A 27,018-nucleotide genomic window follows, 5' to 3' on the forward strand; every position below is an offset into this window, starting at 1 on the left:
ATTTTGGGGGGGAAAGCACAGTTTTGGGGGTTATAAAAATCCGGGTTTTCCGGATCTGAGGCGGTTTGAGGATGACGTCAGCGATGGGGTGCGGCCACACAGGTGAAATGTCAATTTTCCACATCACTGCGTGGGAAGAAAGGCAAAATCGAGGGGGACTATGGGGCAATTTCCCCCGATTTAGGGTCTTTTCCCTCTTTTTTGGACTTGTTTTCCCCATTTTTGGACTCTTTCTCCCTCAGTTTTTTGTCTCTTTCCCCACTTTGGGGGCTCTTCACCCCTTTTTCATTCACTTTTCCCCCGGTTTGGGCTCTTTTCCCCCTTTTATGTGTGCTTCTCTCCCACCCCCTGCCCCCTTCGCGGGGGGTCCTTTCCCCTATTTCTGGTATCTCTCTTTTTTTGGCCTCTTTCCCCCTATTTTTTAGGCTCTTGCTCCCATTTTAATATTCCTTTCCCCCCTTTTTGGGTTGTTCGCCCATTTGTGGTGTCTTTTCCCATCTCTTTGAGCTTTTAATCTCATTTGGAGGGCTCTTTCCACCTTTTTTTCCCCCCTCCTTTCTCCTTTTTTGATCTCTTTCCACTTGTTTCAGTTCTTTTGCTCTTTGGGGGGTCTTTTTTCCCTTTCTTTGTGCTCTTCTCCCTCATTTTTGGGCTCCTTTCCTAATTTATGGGTCCCTTTTCCCATCTTCTGGGGTTGCTTCCCCCTCTCTGTGCTCTTCCTCCTTTTTTTTGGTCTCTTTTCCTGTATTTGGGGTCCTTTCCCCAGTTTTGGCTCTTTCCCCTCTTTTTGATCTCCTTTCCCATCTTTTTGGGGCTCTTTTCTCCCTTTTGGGGAACTCTTTTTCCCCTTTTTGGTCTCTTTTCCATCCTCTGGGGCTTCTTTACCCTTCTTGGGGAACTCTTTCCCTCTTTTTTAGGGCATTCCCCCCCCTTTTTTGACACTGTTCCCCCTAGTGCCACCCCCAGGACACCCAAGTCCCCCCAGCCCCTCCCCCGGTGTCCCCCGGTGTCACCCACCTGGGTGAAGTCGGGCGCCCGCCAGGCCTTGGCCAGTGCCTGCGCGTCGCTCGTCGCCGTCCCGTCGGGCCCTCGCAGGTCGTTGCTGGTGGCACCGTCGTAGTCGCCGCAGAGGCCACAGAGCGTCGCCCGCGCTTCCCTGGGCACCTCCACCGTCACCCCCGCGGCGCCCAGTTCCACCAGAAATCCCGGGATTCGGCTGATCCGGAGGGTCGTGCGTGTCTCTGTGATGGTCAGCGGTCCCGGGAGCTCCGCGGGGAGGGGGGTGGGGACCCCGTTGAGCTGGAGAACACCAAATTACAGGGGAAAAGGGAATTTGGGGTGATACAGAGGTGAAGGGTAGCTGGAGGAATCTGGGTGGAAAAATGATGGGATGCGTCCAGGCATGGTGGGGGCAGGATGAGGGACAACCCATGTAGGTGCTTCCCCAGCACAAAACTGGGGGGGGAAAAGAGCAATTTTAGTCAAAACGATGGGGTGCATCAATTTATGGGTGTCTCTTAGTGACCATCACCCACACAGGTGCTTTACTTGTAGGAAACTGGGGAGGGAAAAGAGCAATTTGGGGCAAAATTAAGGTAAGAACATCCTGTGGTGCTGGTGGCATGAGACAACCCTCTTACCTGGTGTGAAATTAGGGGAAAAAAAATCGATTTTTTTTTTATTAAAATGAAGGTCTGGAGGATGTTTAGGGTGACAACACGGTGGTGACAACATTTATGGGTGCCACCCAGCATGGTGACAACTTACCCAGACCTTCCTGTCCCTCCGCACAGTGATGAAGCTGTGGGGGGTGAAGAGGTGAAGTGCCACCACTGCCGGCTGGTCCCCAATGTCCCTGACGTCCCCCAGCAGCCGGAACCATGCAGGGTCGTGGGGGTTGCACACGCTGGCCACCACGTAGATGCCGGTGGCCAGGGTGGCCCCGGTGACGCCGTCAAAGGTGACGAAGCGGGTGGCAGGGGACAGGGCGCAGCGCCCCGGGCGTGCGATGCAGGCGCGGGTGCCGTCACGGAGGCCGCAGGTGTGGCCAAAGGGACAAGTGAAGGGGCGGCACTGGAGGCCCCCGGGCCCCCGGCAGGTGCAGGACTGGGAGCAGTCGGGGGTCAGGACGGTCTCGGCAATCTGTTTTCCATGGATAAAATGTGGAAAGTGGGGAAAAGTGGCCTAAATGGCCAAAAAATGGGGATGATGATGCTGTGAAGTGTCATGGGAGGGGGAAGGGGGGTCCATGTCCTCCGTAACCCCAATGTGTCTCCATATCCCCAATGGGTGCCCATGGGGACCACCAGCATGTCCCCGGTGTCCCCATGCCCCCCAGATCCCCATGTCCCCCATGCTGGGGGACACTGAGAACACTGGTGGAGACACAGGGGGACACTGGAACATGCTGGGAGACACTGGGAAGGACACTAAGTCCCCACACTAAGAGAGTGGGATGCATTGGTAGGCACTGGTGGGGGGAACAGGGACAAACTGGAAAGGATTGGGAACACTATGGGGGAAAGTGTGGGAGGATTAGAACTCCCTGGGAGGGACTGTGGACAATACAGGGAATACTGGGGGAGACTGGAGGGGACTGGAGAGATGCTGGGGTAAAGAGGGACACACTGGGAGATGTGTTTGGGGGAAGTGGGACACACTGGGGAGAAATGGTGACACGGGGGGATGCTGGGGTGTACTGGAAGGAACTGGGGACACTGTGGGAGGCACGTTGAAGGGACCTGGGATCAACTGAGGGAGACTGGAAGGGATGGGGACGAACTGTGGTGCACTTGGAGGGACTGAGGACTGAGGAGGGACTGTGAGGCATACTGGAGGGGACTGGGGCAACTGGGAATACTTGGAAACACTGGAGAGGGCACACTGCAAGGAACTGGGATGCACTGGGAGAGACTAGAGACACTGGGGGGCACTCTGGAGGGAACTGGGGGGGACTGGAAAGGACTCGTGGAGAACTGCGGCCTCCTGGGAAGGACTGGGGAAACTGTGGGAGGCACACCGAAGGGACCTGGGATCAGCATGGGGAGCCCGGAAGGAGCTAGGGCTGGAACTGGCCTGTAGTGGGAGGCACTGGGGCCACACCCACCTGGAAGTAGCGCCCCTGGTGGAGGCAGCCGCAGGTCCCCGGGAGGACGCAGCGGGCCCCGTCGAACAGCAGCCCCTCGGCGCACTGACACCCCTCAAAGCAGCGCTCGCTGCAAGGGGGCGGGGCCGACACACCTGCGCAGGTGTGCTCACAGGTGCGGGCACACAGCTGGTAGCGGCTCTTGGGGGGGCAGGTGAGGGCTGGGAGAGGGAGGGAAGAAACAAAGGGGGTCAGTGGGGTCAATGGGGGCTCATCTGGGGCCAAGGGGGGAGTGGGGCTAAATGGGAGGTCATCTGGGGTCAGTGCCATCCCATCTTTGGGATGGGTGGTCCTGTGGGGCTCCCATTTGGGGGCATCAGGGAAGCCCCACTGGTTGCACAGGGTTCCACTGGGGGACACAGGCTTCCCGTTTTTGGGGGCGGGGGGTCCCCTTTGGGTGTCTCATTGGGGCATTTCCCAGATGGGGGCTTAGCAATACGGACATGTGCCCCTTTTTCCATGCAGGAATGAGCCCCTGCTCATTCCCACCCCCACCAAAATTTCCATTCCCTGCAAAATTCCTGCCCCCACAAAAATCCTGACCCCCAAATTCCCATCCTCCCAAAACTTCAGCACCCCAAAGTCCCAACTCCAAACTTCCTGTCACCTCAAATTCCCGACCCCCCAAAATTCCCAACCCCTCCATGTACTCACGGCAACCCGTGGCCTCCCGCCACTCCCGGAGCGCACCTCCGGCTGCCTGGCACGCGGCTGCATAGCCCTGAAAGCCGGGGCAGGGGTCGCCCCCCACCCTGCACACCTGGTGCTCGCAGGTCACCAGGTACGTGCGGGGCGGAACCACCCCGTGACACCCCGCAAAGGGTCCTTCGGGGTCCGCCAGCACCGCGCAGCGCCGCGCCTGGGCCGGGGAGCAGCTGGGGGCGGGCACCAGGTGGGTGCAGTTCGGGGGGGGCCTGCCCAGAGCCCCCCCATCGGGGCCGTCGTCGTTGGGGTCCCCGTTGAAGTTGCCGCAGAGGCCCCGGGGGCGGCGGGACGGGGGCGGCAGCGTCAGCACCACATACGCCTTGCCGTCGTAGAGGATTTTGGGGCCCCCCTGGACCTGGAGCAGCCGGTGGGACCCCACCTGCGCCACCCCCACCGCGCCCCCCCGCAGCCACAGCGGCAGCAAGTGGCGCTCGCCATCCACCTGGGGGGAGAGAGGGGTGAGGATCCCAAAAGGGAAGTCGGACCACCAAAGGTGGGGTTAACCCCCCAAAATAGGGTTTGCACCCCCAAAAACAGGGTCTTGCACTTCCTTCTGTGCACCTCAAAGCCATGGTTTACATCCCAAAAAGGGGTGATTACACTCCGAAAAGAGCGTTTTCAACCCCAAAATCATGGTTTGCACCCCAAACCCAGGGTTATCATGCCAGAAAGGGTCTGTACACCCCAGAGTGCACACCGAAAGTGGGGTGTGTACCCCAAAAGCAGCTCTTGCACACCCAAACAACCCCTCCCCTGCTGCCATGTCCCTCAAAACCCCATTTTCACCCCCTTCTTTTTCACCCAATCCCTTTTTACCCCCCAAAGCAGGGTTTGTACCTGCCAAACCAGGCCTGCAGCCCCAAAAGCATTGCCCCCAAAACATGGCTTGCACCCGCAAAACAGGGCATGCACCCCAAAGTCAGAGCTTTCTCCCTAAACCTGGCCTTTCTTCACTGCTGCACCTCCCAAACCCCATTTCCATCCCCTTTTTTGCCCCCCAAATACCTTTTTGCCCCCAAAACCAGGCCCTCCACTCACCATCACCTCCCACTGCTGTCCCCTGTGCATCACCACAGTCACCCCGTGCGCCATCACCGTCACCCGCTGCACCTCCACATCCTCCTGCTCCAAGGCCACCGTGATGGGCTCCAGCTCCTCCTCAGGCTCACCCCTCTCCAACTCCAGCAGCGGGAGGGTGCAGGATCCCCCAAAACTCCCCAGGTGCCCATCGAAGGTGCTGTAAGCCCCTGCCCCCAAAACCTGGCACTGTCTGCAGGTGCGGGGGTGGCACCCCAGCACCCCATCCCGCACTGTGCATTCCTCGTCCCTGGAGCAGCCTGGAGCGGGGTGACACTCCAGCCCCCCATTTTCAGAGCAGATGCAGCGCTGGGTGCAGGGGGGCTCGGGGTAAAACTGCACCCCCTGAGGGTAGTAGCGGCCCTCCAAAACACAGCCACATTGGGGGAGGGGCACGCAGTGATCCCCGCTCCGGAAAAATCCGGGATCGCAGAAACAACCTTCGGAGCATGTGGAGGCATCAGAGCAATCCTGGGGTCCAGCTTCGCCTTGGCAGGTGGGGGGGCAGGGGGAGCCACAGAGCTCATAGTGCTGGTTTGGGGGGCACACGGGGCCTGTCAGGAAGGGAGAGGAGTTGGAAACACCAAAACCCCCATGGACACAAGAAAACTCCCTGCAAACCCTCAAAACCCTCATGGACACCCCAAATTCCCATGGATGCCCCAAAACTCCCCATGCAGACCCCAAATTCCCAAACTCCCCATGGACACCCTAAAACTCCCTTGTCTGAACCCCAAGACCCGCCATCCAAGCTTCAAACCTCCTTGTGCAGACCCCAAACCCCCTATGGACACCCCAAAACTCCCTGTGTAGATCCCAAAACCCCCAGTGAAACCCTAAAGCTCCCCATGGAGACCCAAAAACCCCTGGGAACACCTCAGACCTGACATGGACACCCCAAAGCCCCCCCAGACAGCCCCAACCCCCCTTCCCCCTGCCAGACACCCCAAAATCCTCCATGGACAGCCCAAAACTCCTTGCCCAACCTCTGTGTTTCTCTCTGCCCTCCAAAACCCCCCTGTACTCTCCCAAGCCCCCCAAGTCCCCCCGTACTGCAGAAGGCGGCCGTGCGCCATGGCCGCACAGCAGCGCCCTGGCTCTGGCAAGCAGCAACATAGGCACCAATGGCCTGGCACACGGTGTCCTGGTGCCCCTCGTACAGGCAGGCGTCAAAGAGACAGTCATCCAAATAAGGGGCGGGGTCGATGACGTCGTGGCAGGCGGCAAAGGGCCCCCGTTTCTTCCCCAGCAGCCCACAGTGCTTGTCCCCACGGTAGGCACGTTTTTGGGCGTCGCTGCACACCTGGCAGCCCTTGCTGCACCCAGGTGAGCACCCAGGGACATCGCCGACCTTCCAGCTATCGCCCAGGTGGGTCTCATTGTCAGCATGGTGGCCATCACGGGTGACAAAGTCGTCGTGGGGGTCCCCATTGGCGTTGCCACAGAGGCCGCAGACAGCGCCAGCATAGGTGTTGGGGATGATGACACGGGCATAGCTGTACCAGTCAAAAGTGACAGTGACACCCACGTCAGTGGTGATGAAGCCGTGGACACCACGGAGGGACACCTGGATCTGGTGGTTGTGGGTGAAAGGGAGGTCCAACAGGACACCATTGACCTGGAAAGAGAGTTGTGGGTGGCATGAGGTCATGCAATGAAGTTGAAACCCACCCAAGGGTCATAGAATGACCCTGAAGACCACCTAGATGCCACATGATGACCTCGAAACCCACCTGAAAACCATATAATGGCCTTGAAACCTTAACCCAATACCATGGAACAACCTTGAAAACCAGATGCCACACAAGGGCTTTACAGCCCAACAGGACACTATCCAATGACTTTGAAGGCCACCAAGATGACATTTTAGCCCACCCAGATGCCACCCAATTACCTTGAAACCCACCTGAACACCGTAAAAGGACTTTGAAACTCCATCGAGGTGTCATGTGATGACCTTGAAGCGCACCTGAAGACTATACCATGATCTTGAACACTCCCCAGATACCATGCAATGACTCTGAACCACCCCTATCACCTTCTTCATCCCTACCTTGACCTTCTGGGGATGTTCCTGGCTGAGGCTGAGGGACATGTTGTACACCTCCACAGTGACCACCTTGGTGAAGGAGACCAGGTGGCTGCCACGGTGATTGTTCTCCACAGTGACAGCAAAGGGGATGAGGGTGGGGTCAGTGGAGCAGAGCCCAGCCAACAGGTAGACACAGGTACCCATGAAGTCAAAGCGGCGCCCATCGAAGGTGGTGTAGTGGGGGTCACCGGTGGCCACGCAGATAGACCGGCTGTTGGCTGTGCACTGCCGCACTCCCTTCACCACCGTGCACACCTCACCCGGCTTACACCCCGAGTCCTCGCACACCACCATTCCCAGCTCTGTGTCACACCTGCACCTGGAGCGACAGGTGTCATCACCCCAGAACTCCTCGCCAGGGCGGTAGTAGCGGCCGTCGCGGGTGCAGCCACAGCGGGACACCGGCACGCACTGCCCGCCACTGAGCACGTGGCCAGTGTTACAGGCACAGGTCTCCACGCAGGGCTGGTCACAGGTGGCTGGACTGTCTCGGTTGGAGCAGGTGGCCGGACAGGCGTTGCCACAGGACTCATAGTGGCTGTTTTCAGGGCAAGGTAATGCTGCAGGGGGAGGAAAGTGGGGTGAGGGAGGGATTAGGGGAGTAGACAGCATTCGACACAGCAGCCTGGGGCTGGGAAAGCGTCTCAAACATGGGGAAGGGTCTGGAAAACGAGAAGGGTCTGGAATGCAAGGAGGAAGGTCTGGGAAATGTGGGAAGAGACTGGGACAAGGGGGATAAGGTCTGAGCCATGTGGCAAGGGTCTGGGCCATGCGGGATGGGGTCTGGGATGCACAGGATGAGGTCTGGGACACAAGGATAAAGGCCTGGAACATGTGGGAAGGATCTGGAAAATGTGGGATAGAGTCTTGGAAAGATGGGATGGAGTCTGGGACACAAGAAGGGTCTGGAGCACCAGAAGAAAGTTCTGGAGAACTTCCAAGGACCATCTGAGAGATTTGAAGGCTGGATCCCACTTCGTACCCATCCTCCCCCACTCTGGTTCCTTCCCTTCCCAAAGAAAACCCCAGCCCTTACGGCATCCCGATGGTGTCCTCCAGTCATGGACCATGGCCCCATGCTTCTGACATGTTGCCGCGTACGTCTCCAGCACCTGGCAGAGGATTGACCTCGCCCCATTGCTCAGGCACAGGTCAGACAGGCAGTTACGATAAAAGTCGTGAGGCTTCACTATGTTGTGACATGCTCTGAAGGGCCCCTGGAAGGATTTTTTTAAGATCCCACAATAGTGGTTCCCACCATAAAGTTCCTTCTTCTCCTCATCACACACTGGGCATGTTCCATCGCAATAATCCCAACAGATCGGGTCGTCAGCCTCAGAGTCAGCACTTTTCCAGCTTTTGGCCCATGTCACAATGGCGGTGATGTTGTCACCAGCCTCGGGGATGTCGTCGAGGGGCTTGAGATTGAAATTCCCACAGAGGCCACGGACATGGCGGAAGTAGCTGCTGGGGAGGTCGATCAGGAGGTGCCAGTTCCAGTCATAGGAGACCCGGAGACCAAAATCTGTCTCCAGAGCAACACGAAGCCCACTGGGACGGACCCTCAGCTTCCCGTCTGCCAGGAGCACCGGGAGCAGCGTCACCTCCCCGTTCACCTGCCAGAGGCCCAACATTCCCAGTTATCTCAATGTTTTCATTCTCAACATACACCAATATTTTATTCCCAATGTATCTGAATATTTTATTCCCCACATATCCCAATTCTTTATTCCCAGCAAATTCCAACACTAAATCCCATCATATCCCAATATTTTACACCTTACATATCCCAACATTTTATTCCTGCTATTTTATTACTGACATATCCCAACATAGAATTCCCAGTATAACCCAATATTTCATTCCCAAAATATACAAACACCCTACAGTATTTTATTCCTGCTGCATCCCAACATTTTATTCCTGAAATATCCTAATATTTTATTCCCAGTTTATCCCAACATCTTATTCCTGGCATATCCTGTTTTATTCCTGACATTGCCCAACATTTTATTCCCAATAAATCCCAACATCTTATTCCAACATTCTGTTCCTGACATTTCCAGATATTCTATTCCCCATATTTTATTCTCACCATTTCTCAACTTTTTATTCCTGACATATCCCAAGATTTTATTCTCAAAATATCCCAACATTTCAACAATCCACCTCCCAATCTGACTGATTTACCTCAAAATAACATTGGCACTGGCTGGCTGAAGAAGGAGGCAGGGAAGAGCTGGATGAAGCAAAAAGTTGGGAAAAAGCCCAAATTTTCCACATTTCCACCCAACTCACCCGGACTTTTCCATCTTCATTCCGGCGGAAGGAGATGCGTTGTCCATAGACATCAACATTGACCAAGGAAACATAGGACACAGATTGGATTCCGCCACGGATGTCATTCTTGGCCTCAACCCTGAAGGGCACCAGCCCAGGGTCATTCCCATGGGATTCGGCCATGGTGTAGGTGCAGGTTCCTTGGAAGTCGAAGTCAAGGCCATCGAAGGTGCGGAAGTGTGGGTCACCCCAAGCCCAGCACGTGGCGACCAGGGCCGGAATGCAGTGGGATTCGGCACCACGGGGCCGACAGCGCTCCTTGGGGCGGCAGCGCAGGGACTTGCAGGGGTCTGGGAGGGGAAGTGGAGCAGGATGAGCCATGGGCTGGGTGAAATAAGAGATAAAGATTGGGAAAAGCCACGGGTTGGAGAAAAGGATGGCAAAAAAGTGGGGGGAAGTCATGACATAGAGAAAACTATGAGATGGGAAAGACCATGGAATGGGAAAAATCATGAGATGGGAGAAACTATGGGAGAAGTCGTGGAAGGAACCATGGGATGGAAAACCATGGAAGGAACCATGGGAAAAGCATGGGAAAAACAATGAGAAAAACCATGGAAAAGACCATGGAAAAAACCATGGTATGGGAGAAACCATGGGAGGAACTGTAGGAAAAATCATGGGATGGGGAAAACAACATGTGGGAAACCTTGGGAGAAACCATGGGAAGAATTGCCCTATCCTTGACCCTTAGTACCAGAGACAGGATTCTGTTCCCTCCACCTCCCCTTCCCTTTTCTCCCCAGTCAATCCCCCAGTCATCCCCAGACCCGCTTGGCCTCTAAAATCCCCCTTTCCCCCATTTTTCCTCACTTTTATTGATGCATCCCAAGATGCCTTCCCGGATTTCGCAGGATTCGTCCTCAGTGCAAGCATGGTCATGGCAGGTAAGGCCCTGACCAGGGACGCAGGTGCAGCGGCGCTGGCAGCGATCCCACAAAAGCATCTCATGGGGCTGTGGGGAGAGAGAAGGGAGAAAAGGAAATCCATGAAAACAGGGGATAAAAGGAAAAAAATGCAGAAAAATGGACATAAGTGCAGAAAAATAGGGAAAATAGTGAACAAATTGCAAGGCAAAGGGATGTACATGCATACATTCCCTATAAGTAGGGAAAAAGAGAGAAATGCAGGGAAAAAATACGGAAGTGCCTAAAAATGAGGGGAAAAGTGCTGGGGAAAAGCATAAATATAGTAAAAATGGGAAAAATGCAGAAAAAGAAATGCAAATACATAACATCGGGAGAAATACCAGCAAGAAAAAGAATGTAACTGCCTCAAAATAGGGGAAAAGAAAGGAAATGCAAGGAAAATACAGCATAAAAATAGGGAGGTGGAAAGGGGGAAATGCTGGGAAAATGAGACAGAAAAATAGGGGAAAATGCAAGAAATAAAGGTGTAAATGCATAAAAATAGGGAAAAAAAGGGGGGAAAATAATTTTTAAAATGTAACTACATTAAGCCAGGAAAAAAAGAAAGCACCATGAAAACAGAGGTGAATGCAGAAAAATATGAGAGAAAGGAAAAAAAATGCAGGGCAAATATAGGTAAGGACATAAAAACAGGGAAAAGAAGGAAAAAAGGAAGCAAATGTATAAAAATAGGGGGGAAATGAAGGGAAAAAAGACATAAACACCTAAAAACAGGAAGAAAAGCCAGAAAAACTACCTTATAGTATTCCCCATCCCTAAAGCATCCACAGTGCTCCTCGGGAACGCATCCCTGTCCATCAAAGACGGAGCCCTGGTGGCACTGGCAGCCCTCTGCACAGGTCTGGGGGCAGGTGGTGGCATTTCCGGCACAGGTGTTGGCGCAGGTGTTGGTGCAAAGGGAGTAGGTGCTATTGGCTGGGCAGGTGAGGGCTGGAATTTTCATGGAATCATGGACTGAGTTGGACTGGAAGGGACCTTAAAGCTCATCCCATCACCATCATCCCATGTCCTGTGTGTCACCACTGTCACCCACACCCAAACAAGGAACATTCCCCACCTGTGCCCCCCAAACTCCCGGTGCTCCAGGTGGGATCTCACCTGGAGATCTTCCCAACCCCAAACAGGGGACATTTGCCCCTGTGCCCTCCCAAACTCACGGCAGAAGGATGGCGTCCTCCAACCCCCCACGGTGACTCCAGCATCTTGGCACGCGGTGACATAGCTCTGGATACTCTGGCACAGGACATGCATCTCCCCTCCAGTCATACAGAGGTCATGGATGCAGGATTGGGAATACGGGATCGGGTCAATGATGCGATGGCAAGAGCCAAAGGGACCTTCGGGGGCCGTGAGGAGGCCACAGTAGTTGGGTTTTTGGAGGATTGCCACTTTTTCCTCTGTGCAGGTGGGACACTCATCCTTGGGACAGGTGTCATTGCAAGGTGTGTCCATTGTTTTCCATGCGGATCCAAAGGCTGTTGCATCTGGAGCCAGCTGGCCACTGGAGAGCTGGAAATCATCACTGCGCTGGCCATTGTAGTTGCCACAGAGGCCACGCAAGTGCCCCATGTAGATCTGGGGCACCGTGATCATCACGTGCTGGACGAGGTCATAGTGGACAACGAGGCCGAAGTCAGTGCGGAGCAGGACACCTGTCCCATGTGGGTAGACCTGGACCTGTCCCTCACTCAGGATGGTGGGGAGGTGGTGGGAGATGGAATCTACCTGGGATAGAGAAGGAAGAGTCCTCCAGTGAGGAGGTGGGACCAAAAATTTGGGGAAAACACCTTCCCAACAATATTCTGATAGATTTACGGATCCCACTTGGAAAGAAAAGTTGGGATGAGTATGAATTAGTCCTGGAGGTGGGGGAGGGCTCCCCTCATCAAGGAAATACAGTTTTGGGGTTGATCGAGGTAGAACGAAAAATTTAGGGAAAACACCTTCCGACCAAAGTTTTAACTCATTTAGTGACCTTGCTTAGAAAGAAAAGTTGGGATGAGCATGGACTGGGCTTGAAGTTGGGCTGAGGTGTCCCTCCCATCAAGGAAACCCAATTTAGGGGAGATCCCATGAGATTTGGACCATAAAGTGCCACCTTACCATGACATCTGCCCCTTTTCCTTGTTTCAAGGTCAAGATGACCCCATAGACTTCCACAGACAACGCTTGGATCCTGGAGACCTTCCCCTTCTGCCGTGCCTCCTTCTGGATTGTGACAATAAATGATGTCAAGTTGTCACCTGTGCAGGTCTGGGTGAGGACATAGGAGCAGGTACCAGTGATGTTGAAGACCATCCCATCAAAGGTGATATAGGTGCAGTCACCTGTGGCCACGCAGGTGCTAGACACCTGAGAGGGACACTGGAAGACACCATCAATGACCTTCCCAGGGCCACCATTAGGACAGGAAGTATTTTGGCACTCCACAGTGCCACTGGAGAGGCACTGGCACATCTCCTGCTCTGTGGGGTAGAATGTCTCCCCCTCTTTGTAGTAGACTCCGTGGTGGCTGCAGCCACAGTGGGACATGGGGACGCACTCATCGCCACTGAGCATGAAGCCGTCCTGACACACGCAGCCCTCGCGGCACCGCCGTGGGCATGTGGTGGAGTCAGTACCGCAGGTGTGCTGGCAGGTGTGGGAGCAGAGCTCGTAGGAGCTGTTGGAAGGACAGGGAATATCTGCCGGGAGACAATGGGATTCATGAGGAATCAGGAAATTCCAAGCCAAAACCTGGAAGATTCCTGGAATTCAGGTGCAAACTTCATCAAATACAGAGTGTTTTAGCCCAGTTTCATGATAAACCCTCAATTTTCCTCCCTGTGGATGTGATGAGGGACATCATCAAATAATGATCCAATGATTATCTGATGATGATCCAATGATCATCCATAAGGAATATCCCAGGCAAATTAAAATAGGAATTCTTGCCGCTAAACCACCCAATTTTCCCTATTTTCATGGAGAAAAATGTAACATTCCCTCAAAGAGTGGGATTGCTCCACACTGGGTCCTCAGTTGACCTCCAGGCTGGATCCCTTTAACCCAATTCCACTATTTTTGGTACATTTTTTGGTGGTTCTCCCTCTAAATTATCCATTTTGGAGCCAACACCAAGAAATTGGAGATTTGGGGGGGGTAAATTATTCCAAATGAGACAGCATTTTCCTTGGGAAGGGTTCATTTTGGGTGGATTATGGGATCAACCAAGACTTTGGATGGAATTCCCACTGGATTCTCACCCACATCTGGGTTGTTCATACTTGGATTTGGAGCAGACTTGAGGATATTTTGGATACTGCTGAAGGAAAAACCCTCCCATTATCCCAACTTACAGCAGAAATTATCCGTCCTCCACCTTCCGATGGACACACCAGCAGCCTGGCATGCGGTGGCGTAGCGGGCAATGATTGGACACATCCCTTCTTCCTGATCAGGGAAGAGGCAGGAGTCATGCATGCAGCTCTGGAAGTACTGGTGGGCATCAACATGACCATGACATGCTCCAAAGGGTCCATCTGCTTCCAAAATAATTTCACACCCCATCCCAGATACTTCCTGCTGCAGCCGGGAAAGTGCGACAGTGCTGGAACATTCCACTGTTGACCTCTCCCCACATCCTGGGATGTCTGTGACCTTCCAGCTGCTCCCGAAGGCATCTGGGTCTGATGTCACCTGGTTGTTCCTCATCATCATGTCGTCGCTGGCAGCACCGTTGTAGTTCCCGCAGAGCCCACACAGGGCATTGGCAAAGCCACTGGGCACCATGGCGGTGACGTGGCTGTACCAGTCGTAGGTGACAACGAGGCCAAAATTGGTCTCTACCACCGCATCCTGCCCATCACGATAGACAACAATCTTCCTTTCACTGTAGTGATACGGGAGGTTGACCAACTGCTCATCAATCTGGGGAGAAAACCACAAAAAGTGATCAAATTTGTGGTCTGACGGTAAACTATTTTCAACAGCCAGAGCAACCAAAAGGCATTGATTTAATTAAATTTTGAATTGAAATAAATTTGGGATTTAAGATGACGAGAAGGTCCAAGTCCCAAGAGAAGGCTGACCAACCACTCACTGATCTGGGGAGAAAACCATAAAAATTGATACAATTTCGGTCTGATGGATAATTCCAATTCTGCTTTCAACAGCTGGAACACCCAAATGATGTTGATTTAATTACATTTCAGATTTAATCACTCATTAATGGGATGAGGTTTGGGATGCAGTGGAGAATGTGGTGAAAAGATAAGGGATCATTTCCTAAACTCACCATGATTTTTCCAGGGTGTTCCCTGCTGATGCTGATGGTTTTGTTGTAGACTTTGACTGTCACCACGGCGATGGACGACATGAGGTTGTCACTCTGGTGGCCATTCTGCACCAACACCTGGAATCCTACCAAATTTTGGGCGTCCTCACACAATCCAACCAACAGGTAGACACATGTTCCCTGGAAGATGAACCTCTTGCCATCAAAGGTCTCATAGTGGGTGGCTCCAACAGCGGTGCAGACCCCAAAAATTTTGGGATAACAATCCTGGATTCCCTTCTCCACCCGGCATTCCTCCTCGGTGCCGCAACCAGAATCCCGGCACACTGCCTGCCGCTGCTCCGTGTCACACACGCAGCGCTGGGTGCAGGTGAGGTCACCCCAAAATTCCTCACCAAGGCCATGGAAGAGACCCTGAAAGATGCAGCCACTTTCAGAGGGGGGGACGCAGGTGTTGGCTTCAAGGACAAGGCCCTCGTGGCACACACAGGTGTCCATGCAGGTGGTGGCGGTGGCACAGCTGGATGACACAGCGGGAATGTTGCAGGTGGGGGGGCAGGCGAGGCCACAGGCGCTGTAGGTGCTGTTGGGCGGGCAAGTGAGAGCTGGACAGGGAGGGAGACAGTGGTCAGGGTGGAGCAGCACATGGTGGGACAGACTTCTTCAACTATCTACATAGATATCCTGGAGTCTCCATGGATTTTCTGGAGTCTCCATGGACTTCCTGGGCCTTCTACCTGGACTTTCTGGAGACTCTGCAGACTTCCTGCTCAGACTTTCTAGAGAATCCATGGACTTTATGGACTTTCTACTTGGGCTGTCTGGAATCTCCCTGGACTTCATGGATTTCCTGCTTGAACCTGCTGCCACAACCTTTCCCAACCCATGATCCCATGGATCTTCAGTCCCACATTAATTAGGCTCTGCCCACCCCAAGGAGTATTTTCACTCACGACATCCCGCTGCTGTCCTCCAGTCGGAAACGCTGATCCCCTCCTCCTGGCAGTCATCAGCATAGATCTGGAGGGCGTGGCACAGTGCATCGAGACGCCCCTCATTGGCACACAGGTCGTAGATACAGTTCTTCACATAGATATTGGGACTGACAGTGCCATGACATGACCGGAATGGCCCAGAGTGTTGGGACAGCATCCCACACCAGGTCTCTGCCTTGTATACCACCACCTGGTGCCATCTGCACCGCCCACAGTCCCCAACGCAGGTGTCCTGGCAGTGGCCACTCTCACTGGTCACCTTCCAGCTCCGCCCCAGCTCCACAATATCCCACACCTGTTTCCCATCAGGAGTGAGAGCGTCATCTTGGGGGTCTCCATTGTTGTTCCCACACATCCCACAGACTTTTCCAGAAAGAGTAGCCGGAAGTTTGACCACCACATGATCATCCCAGTTGTAGAGGACCTTCAGGTTGAAACTTGATTGGATCAGCATGGATTTACCCTTCTGATGGATGCGGAGCTTCCCATGCGAGAGGGAGATGGGGAGGCGCGAGCGGTGGTTGTTCACCTGCAGGACAACAACAACCATCAAAACAACCAAACCCCATCAAAATAAGGCAATAAATGGAGTTTAAGAAGATCTGAAGTGGTTTTATGCAGGGGTTGCCTGCACACCAGTAAATCCTTGAATTATTTAGGAAAAGACTCTCAAGATCATTGCTAAATACGTAATTTCAGTGAAATTCCAAAAAATTATTGGAATTTGGGAATTACGATGGGTTTTGCTTACCCTCACCATCCCATTCTCTGACCGGACTGCAGTGACAGTGACATTGTCAACATGAATGGTGATGGAGCCAATGGAAGAAACTTTGGAGTTCTCCTTTTCCTCCTTTTTGACCTCAACAGAGAAGGCAGGAAGGGTGGGATCGGGACTGCAGATGGTGGTCAAGGTGTAGGCACATGTTCCCATGAAATCAAAGGCTTTTCCATCAAAACTGCGGTAGTGTGGCCCACCAGCAAGCCAACAGGTAGAGAAGGTCTCCTGGATGCACTCTGGTTGTCCATCCACCATCTCACACCTCTCCTCACATACCAAATCCTCACAGGAGAGAGGTCTGGGGGCTGAAAAAAAGGGGAAAACCCATGAATGGTCAACCAGACAACAGCGGGGTGACACAACAATGGACTGACTGTACTCACTGGTGGCACAGAGCCCAGGGAAGCCATATCCAGTTTGACTCCGGAACCCAAACACCAGGAGCCCGATGGGCACCTGCAAGTTCTCAACACTCTGTGTTGTTGCGTGCATGGTGATGATGGCCCAGGAGAAATCTGTGCCAGGAATGGCCTGCCACGCCATGGTGTTGTCAGGCCGATGGTTGAGGGTGGTGTTGGCAGCAGCAGTGGTGGGTGCAACAAGGATGGCATGGTTATACTGGTCGGGCACGCTGCTGAAGCGGAATGCAGTGCAGTGGGCGGTGACAGGTGGGACAACAAGGAGGAAGGGATCTTGCCAAGACGACCCACTGAAGAAAAACACCACCTGTACTGCCACCACCGCACTGATGTACAGGTGTGAGTTAGGGTTCACCACGAACCTCTGCACCTCCCCTGCCGCCATGACCACAGTGGCATTCCTGCTCCCGGTGTTGTAGGTGATGGTGTTGTCCTCATCCGTCACCACGTACACAAAGTCAATGTCTGTCTGCAGTGGGTTGGGTGGCACCACGTAGTTCCTCCCCCACGCTGTTATCGGGAGGAGCTGCTCCACCACAAAGTCAAAGCCGGCAGACACCTTGACACAGGCGTGGCCACTGAGGACAGCCACAGGGCTGTCGGCCACCACGACTGTGCCAGTGAAGTCCTGGCTGCTCTGGAGCTGCAAGCTGTGGTAGGGCTGCAGCAACAGGCAGAGCACAGAGCCGGGGACGTAGGTGGCCCCAGCATAGTGGAAAGTGGCAGTGGTGGTTATGCTGACAGCGGTGGTGGCGGCGCCAGCGGCCACCACGAACTCAGTCACGCCGTAAGTGTAGTTCCCAACAGGTGTCACCACGTAGTACCTGGTGCCCAGGCTCTCCATGGGCAGGAGGGCGGTGGCACCCACGGTGTAGGTCTTGATGCTGACGGCCACCACGGAGATATCAGCGCTGGCCTGGACCACCAAGGTTTTATGGGAAATGCGGCTTCCAGTGAGTTCCAGGTCAGCAGGGAGGGACAGGGGCACAGTGAGGTCCGGCCCCAGGGTGACGTTGCGGGTGATGGAGCCACCGCGGAGCATCACTGACACCTGGGTGTCGGTAGGGCCATAGGAGGTGAGCAGCAGCTGTAGGTATGCGCTGGGGGACTCGTCGTCATTCTGTGGGAACACGGCCAGGAACTCCCGGCCCCGGTAGCTGGCACTGGAGAGTGCTGGGAAAACGGGGGAAAAGGGGGCCTTGGTTAATTTTTATATTAACCAAGGGGGTTATATGAAGGTGGCCTTTGTATTTTTATATTGATACTTTTATATGCATTCTATATGTGTTTTATATAGAATTATAGGAGGAATTGTACTGAAATTACATTAAAGATATGACTGCAGTATCTAATTTATAGAGTCTATTTTTATATATAATCAAAATAGAAATTATATTTACAGTTTATTATATTAATAAACAACATTTTAATAAAACTATAAATAATTCTATATAAATAGTAAACTCTTATTTATATGTTCTATTAACAAATTGTTAATAATAATATACCAATGTGTTAACAATATGAAAGAACGTTGTATTATTAACTAATTATAATAAATACCATTCCTTAATATAACAATGTTATTAGATGTTTATATTACTAAACACTGTGTTATTGATATATTAAGAGTACTATGGAATATACTTCAGTATATTACTACTTATTAGCACACTGATAATACATTAATAATATAGGACTCATATATCAGTAAAAATATGTTAATTACTTTTTTTAGCCTGTTATTATATTATTAGATCTGTTATCCAGTATATAACTTATATAGTTTTCCATGTTATTATACAGATCTATTAATTATAACACTGTAATTTACAACTTACATTTAAATATATAGTAGTATTTTTTCTATTATTTTGTACTTATTTTTAATAGAAATATCAGCAAAGAATTAATCCAAACCAATAAATATTAAAAATAATTAAAGTAATATAATAATAACTGCTGTAGTTATTGAATTTATTTTCGTATTAATCCCAGTAGAAAATAAATTTACATGTTATTTTTATAATTATATACAACAGTAGATGCTTTATATTTTCTCTAAAAAAATTATACAGATAATGATTTAAAATAATTTTATTTCTTCTTTTCATAGAAAAGGCTTGGAAAAAAATGTTAACAATCAAGGAAAAATAAGCAATAAGGAACTAAATTAGAGCAGTAGAGAATATATTAGAGACCAGAACAGAATTAATATACCATTATATTATACTATATTGCATTATAATCTACCATTATATGTAATTAATATAACAATTATAATAGTGGATATTACATTATAACACAAAAGATAAATAATATATAATTATAGTACTAAATATAATATTCATAAATTACATAAAGTTATAATACATTATAATACAATAACATAAAGTCATTCATATAATATAATGCAACTCTGTCACATTACACCGTAAAATAATCTAGAATTGTATATAATTATATTTATAGTAATTTGTATCTATTCTATCTTTTATAATTACGTCTCGATAGATGTAGCTATATATAATAGCAATATATAGTGCACTAGATTAATAAATACACTAATATAAAATATGAATATAAAATATGTTACATGTTTTTATATTTCACATCTCTTGTACATCCATATAAACTTTGAAATAATTTTATACTGAATTTTCACTAAAAAATGCAAATCAAGAATAATGATAATAACAGCATAATTATAGCAGAATATATCATACGTTGTATTTTTATATAATTACAGTAGAGATTATATTATACATTCATATATAACTATTGTAGTGTATAAATATAATTAATATATCCACAACATATAAAAATATAGGTAAGTATTAATAAGCAATTAATGTCCTATTAATCAATACTATGTTATTCAATTACACTATTTAATGTTATTATTAGCCAACTAACATTTTAAGTGTTTTGTACAAGTTAAAATGTATGTCGATAAATATAGATAAACATAGATAAACATAGATAAACATATAAAAGGGAAAGTAAACAAATAAAAGATACTTTTAAAGGATCAAAAATAGATTTTTGAGGATTTTTTTAATGCTCCAAAACAACAAAAAAGCCGTTTTTTGCCCCAAAACAGGTTAAAAATAGTAGGTTTCTTCTGACGGAAGCTTTGAGATCACTGGGGGAAAACCACATGAAAACGTGATAAAACTTTATTAAAACTCAGTATATATATTAAAAGTTCACTATAAGAATTTGTTTTAAATTTAAAAAATAGGGAAATGGGGATGTTGGGTAAAAAAAGATAATTCTGGTGATTTTTTCTGAAAAAAATGGAATTTGAGTGTTTCGGGGAAAAATAGGGGAAAATGAGCTTTGACTGTGAATAACAAATAAGATTAAAGGGGGCTTTCTGAATAATATATAAAAAAGGGATTTTTTTAAAAGGGGGGATTTTGAAGAAAAGCCAAAAGGGAAATAAGCAATTGGGATTTTAAAAATTAAAACAGAGTGAATGAGGTTTTTTTCTTTAAAGATACCCCAAACCTAAAACAGAGTTCAAGAGAGCTTTGCTTCCCCTAATAAATAAATTTTTAAAAAAATTTTTAAAAAGGAATAAACAAGAAAATATTAAGGGAATAAAAGAGTTTTTCTTTAAAACACTACAAAAAATTGGGTTGATAAGAGGTTTTCATGAAAATTAGAAAAAGGTCAGGAAAATAAGGAATAAAAGGTTATTTTTTCCCTAAAGAACCAACTTTTTTTATTAAAATAGAGCAAATAAAAGGACTTTTTTCATTAAAAAACTTTTCAAAATAGACCTTTTTTTCCTGAAAAAAACCCACAATTCCAACATATAGATCTTGGGTTTTTTTCCTGGAAAAACACTAAAACTGATCATGTTAGCTCCAAAACAAACAACAAACCAACAAAAAACCACAAACAAAACAACAACAACAAAAACCAACAAAAAACTAACAAAAACCCAACAAAAAACCCAACAAAAAAAACCCAACAAAAAAAACCCAACAAAAAAAACCCAACAAAAAAAAACCCAACAAAAAAAAACCCAACAAAAAAAAACCAACAAAAAAAACCAACAAAAAAAACCAACAAAAAAAAACCAACAAAAAAACCAACAACTACAAAAAAGTAACCCCAAATAACCAGGATAAGTGCACTTTTTTTTCAATGAAAATGAGGAAAAAGGGGATTTTTCCATGAAAATTAATGGGGGGTTCATGAGAAAAAAAAACCACAAAAAACGATTCTAAAGGCTTTTGTATTAAAAAACCCAATATTTTTAAAGGGGTTTTTTTGGTTAAAATTAATAAATCTGCAGCTGAGAGTTTGTTGGAGAAAATGCAAAATGAGGGAAGAAGGGAATTTTTGGGCAAAAAAAGCCCAGGGATTCAGGATTTCATTTTCTGTGCTAAAAAGCCTGGAAATAAGTACAAAATCCAGGAAATCTGGGGATTTTGTGTGGAAAACCAGGATTTTGCTTACCACAGAAGGGAAGGAGGAGCCACCAGATCCCATCCTGTGCCATCACTGTGAAAAACACCCAAGATCACTAAAAATTTCTATTTTATCAGAAAAACCCATGTGAGCCCTGAGGTGTCTCCAGAACCCTCAAATAACCCCCAAATTACCCCCAAATGCCTTTCATTACCCCAAAGTGCCTTTTTTCACCCCATGGAAACCTCTTGGGGTTTATTTTGGACCCCACTGCTCCCAAATCCACCCCAAAACTTTCCAAACTCTACAAACTTTGTCCAAAATTCCCCAAATTTGGGTCAAAATGGGGGTTTTTTTCACAAATTCCCCCATTTTGGATCAAAGTATTTTCCCCCCAATCCCCCCAGTGTGGGTCAAAATGGAATTAAACAGCTGAAGCAACCATCCCTCCCCCCATCCTCCCCCCCACCTTGAGGCCACGTCAGAGTCCCCACCTCTATCAGATTCACTCCAAAACCAGATGAATTTAAACCCAAATCACCTAGATTTGTGTCAAAATGGGGTTAAAATGCTGGCACAGCCCTCCTGACAACCCCTCCCTTTGATGCCACCTCGACACCCCATTTCCACCAAATCCACACTGAAACTTTATGGAAAGGGTGAATTTTGCCCCAGATCCCCTCAGTTTGGGTCAAAATGGGGGGTTTTTTGCCCAACATCCCCCAAATTTGGATCAAAATGGGGCTCAACATCCAGGACAACCCTTCACTCACCTTGTCCCACTCAAACCCTCCCAAATGCTCAATTTGCCCACAAACAGGGGGAAATAAACCACCAAAATTTGGGCATGATGAGGGGAAAAAACCTGAAATTTGGGGGAAAGTGCACAAAAAGGGAAAACCCCTGAGATTTGGGGGGAAAATGGGGGGGAAAAAAAAAAAAGAAATTTGGACACAAAAAGTGTTTAAAATCCAACATTTGGAAAGAAAAAGGGTTAAAATCATGAAGCTTGTAGGAGAAAAGAGGGCAAAAGACACAAAACTGGGGAGGGGAAAAGAGTAAAAAATCTGAAATCTGGGCAGAAAAAATCCTCAATTTCTGTCCATCCCCAAACAATGAGGAAAACCAGGAAAAAACAGGGAATGAAGCGTCCCCAGTCATCCCCCACTCACCAGCCCCTCAGCTCCTGAATTCCCAGAACTCTGCAGACGCAGAGTGTTTGTCCCAAAATCACTCTTTTTATACCTAAATGGGCCTCGGCTACAGCCTCCTGGCATGGCTTCCTGGGGGCGGATTTGGGCCCAAACCTGCAGATTTGGGCAGATTCAGCAGAATTTCAGGATGGGAGGAGAGGCTGGGGGCATGACCCACAGTTCCCGAGAATTTGGGAACTGGCAGCTGGATCCTGTCACTGATGGGACGTGACGGGAGTGGAACCCACAGGGATGTCACGGCAGGTGTGAGTGCCACAGGAATGTCGTGACAGGTGGGGTACCCTGGGTGATCCTGCCAAATTCCCTGAACTCCCAGAATCGCTGCCCCCATGGCACCCTCTGGCCCCATGATCCCGGGGGAAGGACAGACCCAAATCCGGATGTTTTTTACCCAACATTAATGATCCGAGACCCAGAGGGGAATTCCGGGGAATGGGAAATTCTGGCCCAAGTGCCTGAAAAAGCTGAAGAAAACCAGCTGGAGCCAGGAGAGATGATGGAAAACAGGGAATTAAAGGGCTTCTGCCTTAAAATGAAGACATAAAAATGAGGAACCCCTGAACCCCACAGAGATCCACAAAAATGCCCAGAGACAGGGACCCCCCAAACCCAGCCAGGGACCCCAAAAGTCACATAGGGATGCCCCAAAACTACCCAGGCATACTCTCAGCCCTCTCAACCCCCAAACCACAAGGTCCCTGCAGAGAGATGGGGGTCCCCGGGGGTGCTGGGGGTCCCTGGAAGGGTTTTGGGGTTCCTGATAAATGACACGGAGAAGAGAAATTTTCAGTTCCCCTGAAGGTGCTGGATGGAGCTTAAAGACTAACTGCAAAAAAGATGAAAGGATGTAAAGGTATGCACACAGGATCACAAGCATAGCTGGAACCAGTGGAGAAAATAGTTAATGAGGAATACAGTGGGGTTTTGGCAAGTTATGTAACAAGAAGCAACTGCGCATGGCCACAGAAAAAGTTCAAGGAAAGGTCACCTGTAATATGGAAGCATTCAGTGAATATGACCACCAGAGACCCCTTCGTGGTTCCTCCAGGACCATACCCTGTTGTAGTTGCACCGCACACATCAGATTAAAGGAGAAATCCCTCAGTGTGTCCTGCGCGGATAAAGAATGCCTGCTTTCTAATGCTGCAAATTGTGTTAGAAAGTTTCTTTTCCAACCAATTTTGGTATGATTCCCTTGGACAGGCTTACGGATGTAAGGGGAGCTGAGAGAGTCCTGTCGGTGCTTGGGGGTCCCTGGGAGGGTTTGGGGTTTCTAGAGGAGATGTGGGGGGTCTGTGGGGGAGACTGGGGGTCTCTGTCAGCGGGATCCCAGCTCTCTGCCACTTTCAGAGAGGGGCTCCCCACCGAGGACCTCTCAAACCACATGGGGACCCCTTCGACCCTCCTGGACCGCCAAATCCTCTCTAGGACGCCCACAACCACACCAGTCGCCGTCCCCCCCAAACCCTCTCCTGGGGATCCCCAACAACCTCCCCGGGACCCTCAAAACCATCTCAGTGAGCCCCAAACCTCCCTGGGCATCCCTCTGTGCCCCTGACCCGCACACCCCTCCAGGGTTCCCCCCATTTATACTCCAGGGACTCCCTCAGTCCCTCCAGAGCCCCCAAACCCCTCCAGGGAATCCCCACATCCTCTCCAGGAACCCCAAAGCCCTCTCAGGGACCCCACCCCTCCCCCGCCGCGCTCGGCGCCGCCGCTTCCCGCCTTCCCCTTCCCCCGCCTCCCATTGGCCGCAGCGCCCGCCCGTCCCCGTCCTCAACCAATCAGCGCCCGAGCTCGGAGCGCTGGGGCGGAGCCAAGCGAGAGCGCGCGCGATGGAGCGGGTGAGGCCTGAGGGGTCCGGAGGGGACCGAGGCGGGGACGTGGGGGATCCCGGGGGGGAATTTGGGGGGTTCGAGGGGGCCCCGCGTCACTCCCCGCATCCCCCCCGCAGACGCTCAGTCTGGAGCAGCGAACGGAGCGGCTGGTGCAAAGGAGGTGGGAGAGCAGCCCGGCCTCGAGTGCCCCTCGAGATCCCCAAGTGCGCCCAGGTGACCCTGGGGACCCCAATCTGCTCCCTCGTTCCCTAAGTGTTGCCCCGGACTCCAAGGGCTACCCAGACCCCCTAATACCGCCCCAGACCCCCTAAGTGCCTCCCAGTTCCCTCCCCTGCCCCACGTGATCCCCAAGAGTGCCCCGGTGACCCCCAACTACCCCACCCGATCCCAAGCGATGCCCCAGGCCCCCCATTCTGCCCGTAAGTGCGCCCCTGCAGCCCCTGAAATGCCGTCCGGGACCACCAGCCCCGCGGGGGCCGGTGCAGGGCCAGCATTTCGGGGGTCCTCCCTCCTCCCCCAACCCTCTCCGCCCCCTCCAGCCAGGCCCTGCTCAGCACCCGCCCCCGCGGGCCAGAAAGGGCGAAGCCTCCGTTGGACGCGCCCTCGGCGGGCAGGGCCCTGCCGGGCTCTGCCGCTCCCCAGGGCGCCCTGCAGGGGGTGCCACGGGGGAGGTCACATGACCCCCCCGGGGCCCTGCAGGGGGCCGTGCCCTGGGGGCCACGTGATCCCCCCGGGGGTCACTGGCCAATCAGGAGGCACCTCTGCAAGCCCCTGCGCCAGGGGGCGCCTTCAGCGCAGGCCGGCTCCCAGGAGTCCTTGCGGCGGGAGCCCTGTTGGAGGCCGCCCGGCTCCCGCGGGGCCCTCTGGGCAACGGGGAGCGGCCCTCTGGGTGCTCGGCAGGGGGCGCTGCACTCACAGTCACGTGACTCCCGCGAGGCCCTGTGGCCAGTCGGCCGCAGCTGCTGGGCATCTCTGCACCAGGGGGCGCCACCCTGTGGGAAGCCAGAGTCCCATGAACCTTTGCGGCAGGAGCCGTGTTGGGGGTCACCTGACTGCCTCGAGGCTCTGCGGTGTGCGCCACATTTGCGGCCACGTGACTCCCAGGATGCCCTGCGGCCCGCAAGGGAGGCGCTTCCCGAGCCCCTGCGCCGGGGGGCGGGGGGGCCGAGCTTGCGGTCACGTGAGCCCCGTGCGGCGCCGCAGCCAATCAGGAGCAGCGCCCGCGATGCCCTGCAGGGGGCGCCGCTGCAGCAGTCGCTGGGTGAGAGCGGAGGAGCCCTCGCGGGCCAGGGGGCGTTTGTGGGTGGGGGTCACCTGGGGGCCACGGGGATACTTCTTGGGATTGCAGGGCACTTGTAGGCCAGGGCAGTCACTTGTGGGGCTGGGGGGGGGGGCAGTTCTGGGTCAGGGGTACATTTGAGGGGCTGGGGGGACACTTGTGGGCATGGGGGTCGCTTGAGGGACTGAGGCACCACTTATGGGTTGGGGAGGCACTTCTGGGTCAGGAAGTCACTTGTGGGGCTGGGGGAACACTTGTGGTACTGCCACCCCCTGTGACACGTAGGCCCCCCAGGCTGTTTGGAGGACCCCCTCCTCTGGATGCTGCGATGCCACCGCCGAGCCATAAGGGGACGGCTTCGGTAGGATGCTCCCATCCCCAAGTTTTAGGGGTCTGCCCCTGCGCCTCCGCCAGGTCCCCCTAACCCCCCATTTGTTCTCCCTTCTCCCCCCAGGGCCATCGAGACCCTCCTGGAACCCCCACCAGGGCGCCTCCAACCCATGGTGGGTTCAATAAAGCAATGGCACCCCAAAATTGCACCAGGGAGGTGGGCAGACCCCCAAAATCCCCTCCCTTTCCTCCCCCACCTTTGGCGTTGCCCCCAATCCCCTCTCCCCCCATATGGCCCCAAGAGCATTTGGGGGATTCTGGGGGCTCAAAAGAGGGTGTTGGTGGGGTGCTGGACGTCTCTAGGGGGTCCAGGAGGGTGTGTGCGGTGTTTGCAGAGGCTCTGAGGCTGCCCAAAGGGGTTTGGAGGTGTATGGAGAGCGCCGGAAATCGGGAGTGGTTGGGAGGGGCACTGGGTGTCTATAGGGGGTCCAGAAGAGCTGTATGGGGTTGGGGGATGTCTGTGGAAGTTGTTGGGGGTCCAGGAAGGAGTTTGGGGGGACCCTTGGGCTTTGGGGGGGTGGGGAGGGGGGGAGTCTTTAACTGTCTTGGGGTCTGTGGGATGTTTTGGGAGGCCCAGGAAAGGGTTGGGGGCTTTGTGGGGACGAGGGGCGGACATTGTGGCGTCTGGGGGGGTTGCTGGGCGTATCGGGCAGGGGAACCCCCAAACCCGTGTGGGGCGGCTCACCTGGCTTCTTCACCTTCACGGCCAACGTGGCGCCGGGGGGTTCTGGTGTCCCCCTGCCCCCGAGGGGGCTGTGGGGGGTCATGGGGGGCGTCAGAAACAGCCCCCAAATCCCTCGGGCCCTGCCGCCTTCCATTGGCCGTCGCGCCCGCCCGTCCTCGCTCTGAGCCAATCGGCGCCCGAGAACGCGGCGTTGGGGGCGGTGCCCCGGTTCCGCGCCAGTTTACTCACTTCCCGGACTACAAGTCCCGAAATGCCTCGGGGCGCCGTAACGCGCCTGTAGAGCCGGGACTGCGGCTCCCGTCATGCTCCGCGGTTCCCGTCATGCTCCGCGGCCCCCGAGAGCCCGGTCAGGGCCGGGAGTGCCCCCAAGTGCTTCCCTGAGCCGTAAGTGTCCCCAGGGCCCCACAAGTAGCCCAGATGTCCCCCTC

The 27,018-nt window shown here is 51.8% G+C and overlaps 1 protein-coding gene across 10 annotated transcripts; it reads right to left on the bottom strand.

Moving 5' to 3' along the window:
• Positions 1–3: 3 nt before the first annotated feature.
• On the bottom strand, positions 4–26,707 carry LOC309585830 (IgGFc-binding protein-like). Of its 10 annotated transcripts, none has more exons than XM_082303673.1 (24): positions 26,591–26,707; positions 25,153–25,228; positions 23,387–23,509; positions 22,430–22,491; positions 21,233–21,277; positions 16,724–17,932; positions 16,311–16,645; positions 15,518–16,088; positions 14,565–15,169; positions 13,627–14,197; positions 12,392–12,972; positions 11,446–12,013; positions 11,025–11,218; positions 10,173–10,314; positions 9,318–9,649; positions 8,056–8,635; positions 6,981–7,579; positions 5,981–6,545; positions 4,889–5,481; positions 3,800–4,292; positions 3,107–3,306; positions 1,768–2,142; positions 1,018–1,299; positions 4–126 (listed from the first exon to the last, which is right to left on the bottom strand). In XM_082303673.1, the coding sequence occupies exons 3-24, from the start codon at positions 23,401–23,403 to the stop codon at positions 124–126; spliced, it is 8,922 nt and encodes a 2,973-aa protein (XP_082159799.1). In that variant the 5' UTR covers positions 23,404–23,509; positions 25,153–25,228; positions 26,591–26,707; the 3' UTR covers positions 4–123. The 10 variants fall into 10 exon arrangements, 8 of the variants coding, with proteins under 8 accessions (XP_082159799.1, XP_082159794.1, XP_082159796.1 ...); XM_082303668.1 differs by lacking the exon at positions 22,430–22,491 and adding an exon at positions 22,790–22,920 and having other exon boundaries at positions 26,591–26,706; XM_082303670.1 differs by lacking the exon at positions 22,430–22,491 and adding an exon at positions 22,790–22,920 and having other exon boundaries at positions 23,387–23,671; positions 26,591–26,706.
• Between the last annotated feature and the right edge of the window lie 311 nt (positions 26,708–27,018).

The sequence above is a fragment of the Coloeus monedula genome, assembly GCF_965178545.1.
Source record: "Coloeus monedula genome assembly, contig: HAP1_SCAFFOLD_523, whole genome shotgun sequence".
Lineage (NCBI taxonomy): Eukaryota > Metazoa > Chordata > Aves > Passeriformes > Corvidae > Coloeus > Coloeus monedula.